At 48.0% G+C, this 19,012-nt stretch overlaps 1 protein-coding gene across 1 annotated transcript in view; it reads right to left on the bottom strand.

Moving 5' to 3' along the window:
* The window catches only part of ANKFY1 (ankyrin repeat and FYVE domain containing 1), an 83,410-nt gene that overhangs the window by 37,246 nt on the left and 27,152 nt on the right, over positions 1–19,012 (bottom strand). Inside the window, exons 5-9 of the mRNA XM_015423191.1 lie at positions 15,680–15,803; positions 10,598–10,747; positions 7,247–7,412; positions 1,431–1,635; positions 377–445 (exon numbers count right to left, since the gene is read on the bottom strand). Coding sequence (XP_015278677.1) covers positions 377–445; positions 1,431–1,635; positions 7,247–7,412; positions 10,598–10,747; positions 15,680–15,803 — 714 coding nt within the window. The remainder of the gene's footprint in view (positions 1–376; positions 446–1,430; positions 1,636–7,246; positions 7,413–10,597; positions 10,748–15,679; positions 15,804–19,012) is intronic.

Here is a 19,012-nt window from a genome sequence, read left to right as displayed (position 1 = left end):
CCGGCGATCCCACGGTCAGCGTTGCTGCGGCCCTTCGAAAAGAACCACCTTGGTAGGTGGTTCTTTTTTGGTACGGAGCAGTGCTGGAAGGGCCGGATCAGGGACGGAGACGGTATGCTTCCCAGATGTTGCGGTGGGATCGTGCCCGTTTGCTCCGCCCCCGTTCCGCCCCGCTCCCGGCCCAAAAGGCCTCGTATGGACAGGACCTAGGTGAACCAATGATCTGACCTGATGTTAATGAAGCTTCCTATTTTGCCCCCCAGGTACTGTCATTTCCTTGTGCTCAGACAGAGCCCCACACTTTGGCAAATCAGACCCTCCCCCCATAAGTTACAACAGCAGAAAACATCTATTTGATAAGCTTGTACCAACTTACTGTTTGCACTGGAGCAGCTGGCTAAATACTTGGTCGTTCCTCACAATAATGGAGGCATGCAACGGAGTCCTAGGAAAGAGCAGTCAGGTCTATTAGGACAAGCCTCCCAAAGGTTTTGTAGCAAGATCTCCTTCTGTGTAATGCAACCAAGCATCAGCCTATTTCTGACGAGCTTGAGACCAACCTGTTTCCTTCCTCGGCTCTTCCAGGACTATTTTTGCTTGCAGAAGTCTGTAAAATCCATTTTCGTATCTGCCCATACTAGAATCATAGAGTTGGAAGGGATCTCCAGGGTCATCTAGTCCAACCCCCTGCACAACGCAGGAAATTCACAAATCCCTCCCCCCACACCCCTAGTGACCCCTGTTCCATGCCCAGAAGATGACAAAAAAACCTCCAGGATCTCCAGCCAAACTAGTCTAGAGAAAAATTGCTTCCTGACCCCAAAGTGATGATCAGCATTTCCCTGGGTGTGAAGGAAAGGGCCACAAGAACTAAGCACCGAGGCGACCCTTCCTGCCCTCCCTCTCACGATCCGCCTACGTTCACAGAATCAGCACTGCTGTCAGATGGCCACCTAGCCTCTGTTGGAAAACCTAGTGATAGCTTCACCAACTGAGTTTTAATATTCTGATTTGTCAAGAACCTTCGGCACCAGCTCAAGACGTTTCACTAGCTGTGCAGTTTTTTTAATCCCCCACCCCCATCTCCTCCTGCACTCCAACCTTCTCTCCACTATTCTCAAGGCACCAGTGGTCTCTCCCCAGCCACCAACCCAGATTTTACAGTGTTACCAATATGCAAAGAATCAGTGTCGAAGCAAGAAAAGGCTGCACAATCTAGACCGGGTCCCCAGACTGAAGGGGACTCCAACAGTATACCCGGCTTCAAGCGCACTCTCTGTATCGGGCATTTGGCCCACAACGGTGTTACCTTTACAACAAATCCTAGCAATTCTCGCATTCCAGCCATGCCAGTGGGCAAGCCAAGTGACATCGCAAGAAAGCAGGAGACACAGGCGCCGCAGCAAGCAGAGCGACCCCCGCATAGTCACCTTCCTTGGCTGTCTTGCATGTTTGGGTTGGCTCCTGCCTTTAAGAGACACTCTGCAATCTGCGCCATCTCCGCCATGACGTCCGGCGTGTGCTTCTTGGGGTTGTAGGAAGCCACCAGGTGCAGGGGAGTCACCTGGTCTCCCAGGGTTGCGGCATTCACCCGGGCACCGTTCTTGACAAGGAAGTTAGCAGCAAATTTATCACCTTTCAGGAAGAGCAAGAAGAGAAAGTAAGTCATACTTGGGCTAAAGGTTCAGGTGAGTAGCCGTATTGGTCTGAAGCAGGAGAGCGAAGCGTAGTCCAGTGGCACTTTTAAGACCAACAAACTTCTATTCCAAGTGCAAGCTTTCATGTGTCTGAAGAAGTGTGCTTTGCACACGAAAACTTACACTTTGAATAAAACTTTGTTGGTCTTGAAGGTGCCACTGGACTCAAACTTTGTTCTTGGGCTAAAGGTTTCATTACAATGCTTCAAGATCTATCTGGCTAACACATCAGCAGGATGCAACAAAGGGAAGAAACAGTTTTGTTAAACATAAGCCCCGATGCCACGGTCTTGATAAAGCAGAATCTACTTTTTGTTCTAGTGTGAGCCTCTGGCGCTGCCACGGCTGGGGGGGGGGGAGAGATGTTGGTCTGCTTTTGTCCTGGAATCTTAAGTTTCGTTTCTTCTTATCCTCTTCTTATCTATGTAGCCTCAGCTAGTGACCTTGGTACCTTGTTACTGCTTTACCCTGGGAATGTCGACCCGCTAGCTTAGGCGGGCTTTTGCTGATGCCCTGATTGGACCTGGGTCGTCAGGTTGCCCCTCTGAATTATGTATAACTCCCCGCTGGCGTGTTTTCTGGTAGTTCTAACACAGAATGTATGTGCAGAAGACCTGCCTTTACTGTACTCGATAAACTTTACTCTTTTGGGTGAAAGTTGTTGGGAACTGATTGCTGTGGGAGTCTGACAGCCACCAGCATTCCTTAAATTATCTGCAGTTATTTCCCCAAAAGCAGCTGCTCTCTCCCTCTTCCCCCTCCAGCCCCTGCAACTGTGGCCACTATTTCTAGGTTCCACAATACCTGAACTCAGAAAAGGCTCATTTAGATACATCACTGCAGTCATGTTAAGGAACAGCACCGCCCCCCAACAATTGTGAATTTTAGTACGGTAAGGCCAAAGCTACCCACAATGTTTCCAACATGCGAAGATGAAAGCAGACTGGAATGAACGCCCTTCGTTTGTGGCGTGCACAGGGCCGGCTCACTCACTAGGCGAACTAGGCGATCGCCTAGAGCGGGACGGCCCTTAGGGGCACCAAACTGCACCCGGCCCCATACTCTGGGAGTTTCTTGATTATTTGTGTTTTTCATTCTTCCTAAAATGCATTTATTTTGGAAAATTGGTGGGCGCACGGGGGGGAGGGGGCGCAGAAGGGATCCTCACCTAGGGTGCAAAATAAGCTGGAGCCGGCCCTGGGCGTGCATTTCTATACCGCCCTTCCTCCAAGCAGCTCAGGGCAGCACATATGGTCCTTCCCTTCCTCACTGTACCCCCCCCCCACTTGAAAGCGTCATGACTGGGTGGGTATTTGAGCCCTGGTCTCCCAAATCCTATTTGGAACCTCCTTTCCTTCCCGGTAAGAACCCAAACTAGCTTCCATCTCCTCCCATTTTATCCTCACAACCAGCACCCTGTAAGGTCACTAGGTTAGACTGAGAAGACTGAGAAAGTCAGTAGGTTAGGCTGAGAAGACTGACTGAGAAGGTCGGTAGGTTAGGCTGCGAAGACTGACTGAGAAGGTCGGTGGGTTAGGCTGCGAAGACTGACTGAGAAGGTCGGTGGGTTAGGCTGCAAAAACTGACTGAGAAGGTCGGTGGGTTAGGCTGCGAAGACTGACCGAGAAGGTCGGTGGGTTAGGCTGCGGAGACTGACCGAGAAGGTCGGTGGGTTAGGCTGCAAAGACTGACCGAGAAGGTCGGTAGGTTAGGCTGCGAAGACTGACCGAGAAGGTCGGTAGGTTAGGCTGCGAAGACTGACCGAGAAGGTCGGTAGGTTAGGCTGCGAAGACTGATCGAGAAGGTCGGTAGGTTAGGCTGCGAAGACTGACCGAGAAGGTCGGTAGCTTAGGCTGCGAAGACTGACCGAGAAGGTCGGTAGCTTAGGCTGCGAAGACTGACCGAGAAGCTCGGTAGGTTAGGCTGAGAAGACTGACCGAGAAGGTCGGTAGGTTAGGCTGAGAAGACTGACCGAGAAGGTCGGTAGCTTAGGCTGCGAAGACTGACTGAGAAGGTCGGTAGGTTAGGCTGCGAAGACTGACCGAGAAGCTCGGTAGGTTAGACTGAGAAGACTGACTGAGAAGGTCGGTAGGTTAGGCTGAGAAGACTGACTGAGAAGGTCGGTGGGTTAGGCTGCGAAGACTGACTGAGAAGGTCGGTGGGTTAGGCTGCGAAGACTGACTGAGAAGGTCGGTGGGTTAGGCTGCGGAGACTCACCGAGAAGGTCGGTGGGTTAGGCTGCGAAGACTGACCGAGAAGGTCGGTGGGTTAGGCTGCGGAGACTGACTGAGAAGGTCGGTGGGTTAGGCTGCGGAGACTGACCGAGAAGGTCGGTGGGTTAGGCTGTGAAGACTGACTGAGAAGGTCGGTGGGTTAGGCTTCCATGGTGGAAAGAAGATCTGAACCTGTCTCCCCCAGGTCCTCTAGTCCACTGCATCATGCCAGCTCTAGTCCAACACTCTAGCTACTAAACACTTGCACTCTCTTGTGACCTAACTGATGTGACTTAGGGTAAGGATCGCACTCACAAGACGGCAAGTGCAAAGGAGACCACAGCCTCTATCTAGCTGTGTTTCCACTTATGAGCAAGCTGTGCATCCCAACTGCAACGGCTCCTCTCCTGCAACCTGAACGCAGAAGCCTCTTAATATTCAGGTGCTTCCAGGTGTCACAGCAGCACTTTCAAGCCAGCCTGACCAGGCTGCCATTCACGCTGGTTTCTCTACCGCTCTGGTTTTAGCATCTGCTGCTTTATAACTTTGTATTTTGACATCATCTGTAGGTAGTCCTATGTGCTCATGTTTGTAAAAGTCGCATTGGGTGCTTGTATGGAGAGACGGGATAATTTTTAAAAAATCAGGAAGGAAAGCAAGTTCAAGCCTATAGATTAGAACACCTTTTTGGTAGAGGACAACAATTTTCTTCCTGTGTGCATTCAGGTCACTTGCTTTTCTGTATGCTGTTACCTCAAAGGCTTTTAAACAAAGAACGCCTGCCGTTGCCTCGCGTTGTTACATAATAGCAGCAGGCAAAAAAAAAAAAGCCCCACTAAGTCTGAAACCAGACCTCACCCAGCCTCATCTTTCCAGAGAAAGATGTAACTCAAGATGCTGCTGTGCTCTTAAGCTCTCTGGACATTACTACCATGGCAACCGATTCCCAGCCAACCACACAAATCACCAAGTGGATCCCTTCTCGTGTATTACAGTGTACATCAAGCCTTTTAGAGAGTTTGACTTACTCTGTAATGGTCATAACCAATTGATATTGGCTCGGATAACCAATTGATATTGGCTCGGACTTAGACAAGTGACTCTGTAATGGTCATAACCAGGGCTATTTTTGGGCAGGAATGTTGCACAGGAACGGCGTTCCGGCTGGCTCCCAAGTTGGCCACGCCCAGCAGGAACTCATTAGCATAATAGGCCACACCCAACAGCAGAAACTCATTAGGATTGGCTACGTTAGGGGTGTGTGGCCTAACATGCAAAGGAGTTCCTGCTACAAAAAAAGCCCTGGGTTCTGACAACAAACAAGGTAAACAGAATAACAAGCAAAAGGTGGATGTGGCTGGGTGAGCACACTTCTGGTAACATGGGGGTGCGGCCTAATGTGCTCATGAGCTGTGCTGTCAGGGGTGTGGTCTAATAAGCTAATGAGTTTCTGCTGTTGGGTGTGGCCTATTATGCTAATGAGTTCCTGCTGGGCTTTTTCTACAAAAAGAGCCCTGGTCATAACCAATTGATATTGGCTCGGATAACACAGTGGACATCCCCAGATCTAAAGGGCAGATTGGCAGAGAGCCTCCTCTAGAGCCAGAACTGCATGGTCAGCTACTGCACACAAATCCCCAAGACATTTTGTTTGTTTTGCCGAATTTATACCCAGCCTTTCTGCCTTCATCAGGGCCTCCAAGGTAGCTACCACGGCTTGGATCCTACCAGCTTTCTCATGGAACAAAGAGGGGCAATCCCACCCAATTCCCTCCTTCCAGCAGCCTCCACCCACCCATCTGCTCATGAGCCCGGTGTTCCCTCTAAGCTGAGTTAGTGTGAGCTAGCTCACAGGTTTTTTTAGCCTCTAGCTCAGAAATTTTTGTCTCAGCTCAGGAAGGATGGGCTCCAGAGCAAACTGATTTATGCGGTAGCCAAATCGCTTGCTCACAACTTTAACGCCAGTAGCTCACAGAGCAGAATTTTTGCTCACAGGACTCCATGACTTAGAGGGAGCATTGGCATGGTTCGCTGTTCATACAAGTCCCCCGATGCCCAGCACAGACCTCTGGGGGAGTTGAGAGGGAAAGGTGGGGAAACAATCCTACCAGCATAAAGCTGATGAGTCCCGTCCCTGCTTCTGCGGCCAACTTGTGGCAGTTGAGGAAAAGCAACAAGTAGGAAGGGGCAGATAATCCCACCCCTACTCACCAGCTTTCCCTCTCCTGATGAAAAGATAAAATATTGTATTTTATTGTTTTATGCCTGTTGAAAACTGCCCAAAGAGCTTTGGCTACGGGCCGTATAGAAATGAAATAAGTAATAATAATAAATCCCAGAGAGGATTGCAGGGGAGGGAGTAGCACGGGGAAACTAAAACACCCTTATCCCACCCATTGTATCTTCCATGCAAATGATGTCCAGCTTTCCCATCCAGTGGGCAAGCTAAGGATCAGGGAAATGCCATGCTTCCAACCTGAAAGGGCACATCTGCCCAAGAATGTAAGCTGTCAACAAATCCTGCAGGTTTTCTCAGCGTGCAGAATTGCATACCTATAATACAGATACACACTGACCACCTAGAACAGGGGTGTCAAACATGCGGCCTGGGGGCCAGATCAGGCCCACAGTGGAACTGGCTGTCTTCTGCTTCTTCTTCCAGTTCTGCTGCTGCTGCATCATCGTAGGTTTGTATACAGATACACACCTGAACAGCATACTCAAGATTGCAACGGCACAGACATTTTGATGCAATAATTCAGAGCAAGAGGTGTCAGTTATCAGACACTGTTAAATAAGCAAAATATTGCAAGAGTGCTAATGTTTTAAGCATGTCTCTATTTTAAGTTAAAAAAAAATCCTTTGTGCTAGTGTCCTTTATAAAGTTCATATCTCCGCTACCTGGCATTACATTTTATGACACACATGGTCCAGCCCAACAAGGTCTCATTTATGTCAGATACGGCCCTCATAACAAATTTATTTATTTATTTGGACATTTTTACCCCGCCCTCCCCGCGAACGGGCTCAGGGCGGCTTACAAAGGGGCATAGCCTGTACATAAAATCCAATAAAACCATTAAAACAATCAAAACATTCCAGTTAACACAACAGTAAAGTGCTTACTTTGTCAGATGGCCTTAAGTTGTTTTACGATGACTTCCTACGGCCCCCAATTGGGGTACCACTAACCAAGAAATGAGTTTGACACCCCTGACCTAGAAGCCTAATGTCAGTAGCTGTCAATATGAGATGTTTGCCGGCTGCGTGCAGATGGATACTTGGCAGGAAAGTGAACTGTCCTGACACAGGTATTTCTGTGTCTAGCATCCTTACCCCTCTGAATAGCTTTATGCAACAGACTCCAACCCTTCTTGTCCACCATATCGACATCTGCTTTGTGGCTGACCAGGGTGGTCGCAATGCTTTCCAGTCTTCGAGAGAGCGCCAGATCTAAAGCCAGGTCACCGTTATGATCGAGTTCATTGAGCTTACCAGGCAGCTGTGGAAGCAGGATCACAGGATGGGCATTAGATATTGTAAAATAAAACAGGTACCCAGTGGCACCTTAAAAACTAACAACATATGATAAAAATAAGCACGGGGGGGGGGAAGAATGACAAATAGCTTAATACTGAAAGTTTGATTTTGCTAACATTCAAAGAGCTAAGATGCACTTACTCAGGCTAAATATGCTTGTACTCAGGGCTCTAGTCGGGGGGGAGCTCTCAGGTACGGAGCTCCGGAAGAGAACCTCTAGGGGGCGGGGCGGTCACGTGGTGAAGCCCCGCCCCCTTTTTTACCCCGCCCTCTGCTTCGATCCTCATTCCGTTTGGGAATGAGGATGAAGCAGGAGGGTAAGTAGCCGGGCCTTCTGACACACTTCCGGGGATGTCAGGGGGTGTGGCCTTCTGTCACTTCCGGTGATGTCAGGGGGCGTGGCATATGCAAATAAGTTATGCTAATGAGTTATGCTAATGAGCTCCGGCAGCTCTTTTTCTACAACAAGACCCCTGCTTGTACTAGTTTGTTTTCATAACAATAAGCACTAACCTTTATTCCTAAAAGCTTAAATGTGGGGGAAACTTCAAGTCTTAGGTACCATTTCTGTATAATTTGTATTATATGATCCTTGCATAACTCTGTATCTTAGTTTAGTATTCCCCATTCCTTTGTAGTTTGTAGTATAAAAACAATAAAAAGTTTTTTAAAAAACCTAACAACATTTGTGTCACTTTGACTCAAAAAAGTTCATACTGAAATAAATGTTAGAAGTCTTTTAAGGTGCCACTGGCATTTTGGTTTGCTGTAACAGACTAACAAGAATCCTTGCAATTAGAATCCTCGACACTACCAATGATAGGCACTAGGATCCTGATACTGGCTTTATCTCTAATGAAGCTGCTCTCCTTCTTTGGAGGTTTTCAAACAGAAGCTAGATGGCCATCTGACAGCAATGCGGATCCTGTGAACTTCGGCAGATCATGAGAGGGAGGGCAGGAAGGGTTGCCTCAGTGCTTAGTTCTTGTGACCCTTTTTTGCACGCCCACTTTGGGGTCAAGAAGCAATCCTGGAGGGTTTTTTGTTATCTCCTGGGCGTGAAACAGCGGTCACTGCGGGTGTGGAGGGGGAGGTATTTGTGAATTTCCTGTATTCTGCGGGGAGTTGGATTAGATGACCCTGGAGGTCCCTTCCAACTCTGATTCTAAATTTATGAATCGCCTAACCTCTGGTACTGCAAGGCTCTGGGTGACGTATAATCATAATAAAAACATTATAAATAATATAATAAAAACAGCCCGCTTGTAAAAGGCAAAAATATATTTATTTATATACCCTGTCTTTCTTCTCAAAGGGACCCAAAGAAGTTTAACATCATTCTCCTCTATTTTATCCTCACAACAATGCTGTGAAGGAGATTAGGCTAAGTGTGCTGAGTGTGCGTGACTGGCCCAAACTTCCACAGTCAAGTGGGGATTTGAACCTGGGTCTCCCAGATCCTAGTCAAACAACTACTTTAACTGCTACATCAAAGAAGTAATCAAGAGGAAGAGAAGAAGAAATTGGATTTATACCCCGCCCTTCTCAGAGCGACTTACAATCTCCTTTCCCTTCCCACAATAGACACCCTGTGAGGCAGGTGAGGCTGAGAGAGCTCTTTTGAGGACTGCCCTTGAGAGAACAGCTCTGAGAGAACTTGTGGCTAACCCAAGGTCACACCAGCAGCTGCACGTGGAGAGGTGGGGAATCAAACCCGGTTCTCCCAGATTAGAGTCCGTGCCTTTAACCACTACACCAAACTGGCTCTCACTCTCTTAAGTTCAATTAAAGCTGTACTTTTTAAACTGCAAATTACTATTTACAAAGCCTTTGGCATGTTATACTGGTAAAAAAACCTGGTAAAAAACACTTTTTTTACAAAAAAAAAAAGACAATTGCAGCCCATACTATAATATTAATAGCCGGCTGTGCTATTTCAGAGCTGCAACATGGGAGCAAGAGGGCAAGAAGCAGTCAGCCATGCTCCCAGTTTCCAACTGCAACCAATGGGGCCAAAGGGAGGATGAAGGCAGCAATCTGAAATCCCTCCATCACTCCTGGATTCAGCTCAGCTGAGAATCCCCCTCCCCAAGGAACATCTGCATTAAATTTTAATTGTACATGTTCTTGATTAGAGATGGGCACGAACCGGCTCACAAACGTAATTTCGTGACGAAATCGCCTGGTTCGTGGTTCATGAGCTGAGGGTCATGCAATTGCGCCCGCAACGAACCTCCATGTTTTTCATGGAGGGTCGTGCAGTTCGAGTCGGCAGTTTGTGCGCAAGTGAAGTCCAAGCAGTGAGTTCACCCACTTCCAGGTGAACTCGCCACTTGGACTTCCCTCATGCGCAGTGCAGCTTGCAAAAGCCATTTAAAGGGGACCCTTTTAAAGGGAACACAAACCGGGACAAACCTCAGTTTTCCCGGTTCGTGCCCATCCCTACTCTTGATTCCTAGGAGGAGCCTCTTCTGAAGTGAATTTCATCTGAAAAGCAGGGTGAAGCTATAATAAAACAGCCGGGAATCTGGTACTGGGATAGCCTCTTACGTTCTGAAGATTTAAACTTTGTGTCTTGCAAAAAAAGTTTCTGGGACAAGGCTAAGAAGCAAGCTGGAAAGTGCATTGACAAACCAGACCGGAGGATTTTGTGGGGCAAGACCATTACAGTACACAGCTTTGGGATGCATTTATACCATCTCTTTCTTTCACGGAGGAGTATGTGGGGCTTGCACATCCCACACCCAGCTTCAGCAAGGTTGCCACTCTGTGGCATGCACCCCCCTCCCCATTTGCCCCCGATTACTGGAAACAAAAAACCACAGTGAAACGCAATGCTGACTTGATTTGGAACTCAGGGGCCATTTCTGCTGACACTGAAGTGCCAAAACACAGCCTGTTCTTGCCCACTTTTAATGATATTTAAGATGCTTGTATCCTATTCTATTCATTCTGTTTCATGCAGGTATTATTTTCATTGCTACCTCTAGTTCAGATCACATCCTTGATTTTATTGTTGATGGTTGTGCTTTTTCCCTTTTCAATGTATCTGCACTTTTTTGCAAGCCGTCTTAAGACCTTTCTTGTCCATGCCAGAAAGGTTTCCCTAAATTAACCCTTGGGCAGCTTTGGGCAGCCGCACTGTACCTGTGAATCCATTTCGATAAGGTAAAGGAACACAACATCTTCCCTCTCCACTTTAATAGCTTTGTGCAGAGGAAATTCCGTTTTGGATTTGATCATCTTGTACAAGAGCTGGGCGCTCATGCTGCTGAAGTCCTCTTTCCTCAAGTCATCCTGGGAGGGGAAAAGAAAAAAAAACACTGAAAGGTTGCTTGCCCCAATCCCAGTTACTATGTCCTCACCTGGATTGGCCCAGGGTAGCCTGATTTCATCACATCTTGGAAGCTAAGCAGGGTCAGCCCTGGTTAGTATTTGGAGACCGACAAGGAAGTCTAAGGCAATGGCAAGCCAACTCTGAACATCTCTTGCCTTGAAAATCCTACAGGATCGCCATAAATTGGATTAATTAAATTTTTATTAATTTCAAAGTCTTACAAATTACAAGCTTTTTTACAACAAAGAAATAAAATTAACATTCTTCAATAATTATTTATTTATTTTATTTATACCCCGCCCTCCCCGCGAACGGGCTCAGGGCGGCTTACATAAGGCACAAAAGTGTATATAATACAGAACAGCTAAAAACAATTCAAATTCAGTTCCATCAGATGCACAAATAGAAAACTCCTAACATTTTGTATAACAGGAGAGGAGGGCTAGGGCCACAAACAGATATTACCCGGCCCTCCGGCAGTATCGCTGTGTGGTAGAGCGGTGGTGGTAGTGGCAGTGGCAGTGGCGGCTCCTACTCATAAGCCTGTCGGAAGGAAGAGCTCCGTCTTACAGGCCCTGCGGAACTGCACAAGGTCCTGCAGGGCCCTGATCTCCTCTGGGAGCTCATTCCACCAGATAGGAGCCGCCACTGAAAAGGACCTGGTCCTCGTTGAGGCAAGCCTGGCCTCCTTGGGGCCCGGGGTCACCAAGCGGTGTTGTGACCCCGACCGAAGTGCTCTTTGGGGAATATATGGGGAAATGCGGTCCCTCAGGTATGTCGGACCCTGGCCATGTAGGGCTTTAAAGGTAAGCACCAGCACTTTGAAGTGAATCCGGTATGCTATAGGCAGGCAGTGCAGCGCTTTCAGTACAGGTCGGGTGTGCTGCCACCTAGGGGCACCCACCAACAACCTGGCCGCGGCATTCTGCACCAGCTGCAGCTTCCGGATTTGCGACAGAGGCAGCCCCATGTAGAGAGCGTTACAGTAGTCTAACCTCAAGGTGACCGTCGCATGGATCACTGTAGCTAGGTCATCGCGGTCAAGGAAAGGAACCAACCACCGTACCAGCCAAAGATGATAAAAGGTCGATCTGGCAGTGGCCGCCACTTGGGCCTCCATCATTAAGGTGGGGTCCAGGAACACTCCCAAACTCCTAACCTCCGAAGCTGGCACCAAAGGTGTCCCATCGAAGGTTGAGAGCGGGAGCCCTAACCCCGGTCTGGTCCGACTCAAGCACAGGACCTCCGTCTTCGCCGGGTTTAATTTCAGCCTGCTCAGCCTGCACGGCCTGTAAAGCCCGGTGCAGATCTTCTGGGTCGGAGTCCGACTGGCCGCCCAACATCAAATAATCTACTACAAGCTGCCGCTATTCTGCTTCTACTTCATTTGTATATTGTAGTTCATCAATTAAGTCTAATAGAAATTGGCATGGCTAAGTAAATATTTCTGCCTCTAAAAATTACTACAGTACAAATACTTTATTTGTAAACCCTATTTCCCATAGTTTTCCTTTTATCTATTTGAGTAATGATTTGTTAGATCTGTTTATGTTTATGACCCTATGTTCTGTATATATTTTGTTTCAAAATTTATATTGGCTGCAACTTGACGGCACTTTCCGCCGTCACCAGAACTACCTCACTAGCACTTTTAAGCCACTGGTTGATTATTTCAGAGCCATTTAGGGTGGCAGCAAAGTGTCACTGCACACAACACTCTTAGCAACACACCTGAGCCCAGGTACTGATGCCTGGTGCAAGGAAACCTCGGTCTCTATCTCTTCTGCACCACCCCCCACAGACAATGAGAATACACAGGAATTAAGAAAAAGGAAAGGAGGGGAGGAAGAAGAGGAAGGACGTCCTTGCTGAGGACTGCTTTTTCTCTTCCTGCTTCAAGCATTTTATACAGTTTGGGCCTGTCTAGAGGCATGGGCTTTTGGGCTCCTTAACTTATGACCTCAATTCAAGTCAGCCAAGGAATACAGGACTGGCCTGAGAAGCACTGGTTTATTTATATGTATGTACTGCTTTGAGCCACTGTGGTGGCTCAAGTGGTTAAGACGCTGAACTGCAGGCCGGAAGGTCGGTAGTTCAGCAGTTCGAGTCCTAAGTGCCGCGTGATGGAGTAAGCTCCTGTCTCCGGCCTCAGCTCCTGCCAACCTAGCAGTTCGAAAGCAAGAAATTGCAAGTAGATAAATAGGTACCGCTTCAGTGGGAAGGTAACAGCGTTCTGTGCACCTCGTCGTCTAGTCCTGCTGGCCACATGGCCATGGAAACATCTTTGGACAGCGCTGGCTCTTCGGCTTGGAAACGGAGATGAGCAACGCAACCCTAGAGTCGGATTCGACTGGCTTTCGAGCAAGGGAAACCTTTACCTTTCACCTTTACTGCTTTGTTGCAAGGAGGAAAAAATGGGTTATACACCATCTTTTTAAATAGTTGAACAGAACCCCTGGACATGGTTGTGGGTTCCTTCTTCCAAGCAGCTGACAGACTGAAGGTGAATCCAAAAGCACAGTAAGTAAGGAGACACCTTAATCAGGATGGAGTAAAACATCACAAAGCTGGGAGCAAGCTTGGTATCTCTCCGGAAACTTCCTTCAGGCTGGATATTAAATAACACACAAAACCAGAGGCAGAGACAGAGGAAGATGCTGTACAGGACGGAAAGTCCAAGTGCTGCCGATTTAAACAGCGAAGGAGATGATGTGTGCAGCAACAACCAAAAAACCCTCTGGCTACTCCAAGGCTGGAGGAACCAAGAAACAATGGCTCTTCTCCCTTTAAAAATACAGAACCCAGCAAAAACTCTGGCTGGATACAGCTGAACATACCAGAGTGAACTTTGAGACGGGAATGAACCTGGTAATTGCTGGGCTTGAGGGCTCCCTCCTTCCTCCCCTCAGACAGCATGCGAGGATTAAAAATGGAAGTTTTCACTCAAGTTAGTCGTGAGATCTCAACACAGGCACATTAACTATCCAAGTCCGGCCCAACAACTGGGGTTAAACTCTGGCTCATTCATGACATCTGAACTGAGCCCACAGTACGGATGGAAGTGCGCTTGACTCACGAGAGGCACAGAGCATAAGAAAAATGTGGTGGACCTGACACTGAACGATGCTGGAGAATACCCAGTGTAGCCACCCGAAATGGAAAGGGGCAATCGAGAAGATTCTGCCACCAAATGATGAGGCTTTTACTAATGCGGGAATACATGTGCTCCAACTACTGGACAATAGTACCCATTTCAGTTTCTACTGACTTCACTTAATGTACCACCTCTTGTACATTCAGCTCCTTAGAGCTCCTCTGCTGAATACAAGCTATCAGTTTTGTAAGCAAAAGCCTTTCCTGCACGCACGGATCACTTTGCTTCCTCCCACATTTTATTGCCCAAATCACTAGAACTGTTATCTGAGTGTATTGCACAGGCTGATGTTCTATATAACAAGGCAATTTGCTTCCACTTTGCAAAGTGTTCTCATGGAACAACCTGAAGAATTAAGCTGCAATTCAGTAATCACAGACCAGAAACCTCTCATTTTCAGTCCAAGTAGGGTTCATGCTATTCAGGCGATAATATCCCATCTTAAGTAGACGTTTCAATATCCAGACAATTACCACAGGTGCCAAAGGAACTACATGACTGTGGCGCTGCTCCTTCTATGGAAAGCCAGAAGGTAAATTTAGATGGGAAGGTTCATTCGAACCAGGCAATTCCGCCCCTGCTTTCTTGAGTGGTACAGCAGTGGTACTCGCTCAGCAGCTCATGGAGAGAAATATTTGTAATTACCGTCAACTAAACAAGCCATATTTACTCCCATTCCTGGATGGTGGCCTGCACCTCAGGGAGGCTTCAGAGCTTACCCATCCCTCTGGTGGCTGTTTCAAGATGGGAGCCAACTGCTAACCATGAGCCCCATCAGGAAAGGACCTTGCCCATTTTCCTGAAATATGGGATGCGGCACATTGGGTGCCCAGAAGAGCCACACGTGGCTCCCAAGTAGGGGTGTGCAAAAAAAAAATTTTGGCTGGATTCAGATTCGGCCGAATCGGGCCGAATCAATTTCAGCCAGCAGAAAGACTCCTGCATGTCAATTTCGGCGGCAGGAGCAGATTCCAGAGTCTTTCCGCCAGCCGTATGTCGATTTTGGCCCCATTATATCCTATGGGCCATTGAAGTCAATAGCAAAAACATAGGGTATATTCTGGGGGCTGGAGGGGAAGGGATTTGAGGAAGAGGCTCCAAATGTTCAGGAAAGCTGATGAAGCATCTCCCCAAGATACCCACCAAGTTTCAAGAACATTGGACCAGGGGTTGCCCCCATCCCCATTATTGTTCTCTATGGTGGGAAAAAAGTTACTTTTTCCCCACTATAGAAAACAATGGAGGGGATGGGGGCAACCCCTGGTCCAATGTTCTTGAAACTTGGTGGGTATCTTGGGGAGATGCTTCATCAGCTTTCCTGAACATTTGGAGCCTCTTCCTCAAATCCCTTCCCCTCCAGCCCCCAGAATATACCCTATGTTTTTGCTATTGACTTCAATGGCCCATAGGATATTTGTTGTTGTTCAGTCGCACAGTCGAGTCCGACTCATCGCAACCCCATGGATCACATCACGCCATAGGATATAATGGGACCGAAATTTGGCAGCAATTCAGCAGCAAGCCGATTCAGATCAGAGAATCTGAATCGGCCCGCAGCAACCCAAGCCATTGAATATCACAGTCATCACAGGGTAAGTGCAACAGCAGACAGAAAAAAGGCGGATTTAGCCCTATCCTTTAAAGAGAATTCTGCCTTAGAAAGAGGAGAACAAAGGACTATTTCTGATAGTTAAGAGTTTACATGCCAGATCCTAGGATATCATCTTCAAGCACTTACCCAGTGACTGGCAATGATCTCGGCACAATAGTTCATCAAAGTGGTGGCATTCAGCTCCTCAGCAGTCTGGTAAAAGCGGATGCAGTTTCTGACGTTAACTAGCGACATGACTCCCTTCTCACACCTACAGAGAAAAAGAGAACAGGAGCAAAAGTCAGTAACGAGAATCAAGTTTAACTATCAGGTATTTTCTATTACCAGGGATTGTTTTTCTTTAAGAGGAACCCGTCTCACAGCAAGACAAGGACTGGGGCTCACTAGAAGAGCACATATTCTGAATGCAGATTCAAGCCCTTGGAAATCGCCAGTTAAAGGGCTTCCGGTGGAAAATACTGGGGAAGACGTCTCTGCTTAGACCCCGAACCGACTTAGCCAATAAGAGCAGAGCTAGATAAGACAGTGGTCTGACTACCAGGCAGCTCTCTATGTCCATAGCAGCTGAAGGCCGACAGTGTTTAGGCAATCTGTGCCCTTAACTTTCTACTCAAAGAGTACCCAAAATGGCTAAGCCACTTGCTTCCCAGTGGTACAGCTGTTTTGAGGAAGTTTCTGAAGCAGAAGAGCGATTCTCTCCACCACAGTTCATCTACCTGAGCAGCTGTCCAGGCCTCCGCTAAACAAAACAAAAGCCAAGCCAGAAAACAGCCAATCATTGTATTGAGGAGCTCAGACCTGTTCTAGATTGCCAAGTCCTTTTTAAGGTTGCTGCACTCCAAAGCAGCAAAGGAGGAGGAGGAGATTGGATTCATACCCCGCCCTTCACTCGGAGTCTCAGAGCGGCTTACAAACTCCTTTCCCTTCCCCTCCCCACAACTGACATCCTGTGAGGTAGGCGGGGCTGAGAGCTCTTTCAAGAACTGCTCTTTCAAGGACAGTTCTTATCAGAACTACGGCTTGCCCGAGGTCATCCAGCAGCTGCAAGTGGAGGAGTGGGGAATCAAACCCAGTTCTCCCAGATTAGAGTCTGCACACTTAACCACTACACCAACTGCAAAGAACAGGGGTGTGTCTCCCTTATCAAGTGCAGGACAGCAAGCTGGCCTCGCTGCCAGCTGCTAAGGAGGTGGGCCAAGGGAAGGAATTGCACAACATGATCCTCGGGAGAGGCCGCCTTTTCCAACAGCACCACCACAAAAGGGGACATTACTGCCTCAGTCAGCCAAACTAGGTCAATATAGGCATGCAGAATGCCACATCACAGTCGGTGGCTACCCGAAATCTTGATCAACTGGTAGCAAAGGTTGGGGGTTAAGGAGCAACTCCGTAGCTCCCTAGCGACTGCCCACCTTGTGCTTCCAAGACATTTTACAGAGGGCAGTTCTGTGGCTGGAATTGGCTGTGGAGCATCTAGCTCAATTCCTGATGAGACTTTTGTGCGTCTGTTGCCAATGCCAACAAGGCATCCTCTCATCCTGAGTAATAGTATCTAAGCATTACAACCTTTTTAAATGCCTGCCTGGAGTATTACCTCACACATTTCAAGGGAAAGGCAAATGCAGCAAGTTTGGGGATCGAATCAACGGACTCGCAAGACTCCGGAGCAGAAACAGTTTCTCTACATTAGAAGACTCATATTCTTAACGTAGAATCTGCTCAGCAATGTAGGTTCTAAGAGGCACTTACAAACAAAGGACCTGGCATCTGGTCGGGAGAAGACGCTTGAGGCAAGAGCTTAGGTTTATCCATCCTTTGTCTTTATGGACTGAGCAGAGGGGGGGGGCGGGTCGCACAGAGGATGTCTGACCATACAGCTGGCCTGGCCACTTGGCCTAAGCCTTCCCAGCTAAAATGTGGTTCTCTTAGCCTCCCAGCGAAAAGCCATTGTTTAAGCCAAGCCTGGCTTTAAGAGGGCACTGCTTGTGGAGGTTCAGAGGTTGTTTTGGGGTGTTTCTCTCTCGGGGAAAACCCACCCCAGGTACTGGTTCTGTGATGCTGGTTACGACTCCCCCCCCCAAAAAAAAAAAGCTAAGCTGATCCAGCAAAGTAGCTTTTCATTCAAAGACAGATCATTCATAAAAAGTAAAGGTAAAGGTTCCCTTGCTCGAAAGCCAGTCAAATCCAACTCTAGGGTTGCGGTGCTCATCTCCGTTTCAAAGCCGAAGAGCCAGCGCTGTCCAAAGACATTTCCGTGGTCATGTGGCCGGCATGACTAAACACCAAGGTGCACAGAACCCACCAAAGTGGTACCTATTTATCTACTTGCAATCTCTTGCTTTCGAACCGCTAGGTTGGCAGGAGCTGGAACTAGAGATGGGAGCTCACTCCATCATGCGGCACCCGGGTCTCGAACTGCTGAACTACTGACCTTCCACAGCCTGCAGTTCAGCGTCTTAACCACTTGAGCCACCGCAGCTCCTAGATCATTCATACCAACACATATATGAAAGAGAAAAGATGCCAAACCATAATCAAGCGAGAAAAAGTCAGCAAAACTTAATTCTAAAGAGCCAATTTTAAAGAGTCTACAAACTATGTGTATGCATTTAACAGAAATCCCGTGGGCATGTATGTGTAGGTCTGGTGCATAAGGAACCTGAAATCACAAACCTATCTTAAAAGAACAAAACGAGTGGTCCCCAGATGACTTAATATCTGCTGATAGGCTGGCAATGCGATCCCCATTGTGGGTGACTGTGAGTGCAGCTAGAGCCCCACCCAGATCGTTAAGAATAGAGATTCTCCACACACACAAAAAGATGGGAAAACAGAATTCCACACTCGCAAGGCAATACTGGACGTTCCACCCTAACCAGGAGATAGATCACCCTCTATCATCTTTAAGTCGTTTCTTGAAGGGTGGAGATTCTGCCCCAGGTTCCTATCATATCAGCGCAGAGCACTTGACTGGTTGGTCAAAATACTATTTTTGTGCCCGAAAGCCAAATCGCAGGGGGAGTCGCTGCAGGGAGCAAGATGGAGCCCTGGGCAATGACTTGTGCCACTGGACAGATGTAGATCTACAGCAGCCTTACAACAAATGAGACTGATGGTCCACGTAGCTCAGTACTGTCTACTGAGAGTGGCGGCAGCTCTCAGACAGAGGCAGCTCCCCCTCCCAACACAGGCTTACCTGAACCTGGGACTTCCAGCATGCAAAGTAATGCTCTACCACTGAGCCCATGGTCTTTAAGCAGCCCATGACAGCTCAAGGTCCCGTTCTGATATGGAGGCACCTACAGCTGCAGAAGGTAGATGGGGGACAGGGGGAAGCAGTAGTGCCTTTGCTCTCCCACAATGCGAAGGCCAAAGCAGCCCTTAGCCCTGCAGGCTCACTAACACACAACGCCCAAACGGAGGAGGAGGAGGAGGAGAGGAGGAGGAGGAGAGGAGGAG

Source organism: Gekko japonicus, unplaced genomic scaffold (assembly GCF_001447785.1).
Source record: "Gekko japonicus isolate JY-2015 unplaced genomic scaffold, Gekko_japonicus_V1.1 scaffold791, whole genome shotgun sequence".
Taxonomy (NCBI): Eukaryota; Metazoa; Chordata; class Lepidosauria; order Squamata; family Gekkonidae; genus Gekko; species Gekko japonicus.
Note: the sequence above shows the minus strand (reverse complement) of the source record. Positions and strands in the feature narration are given on the sequence as shown.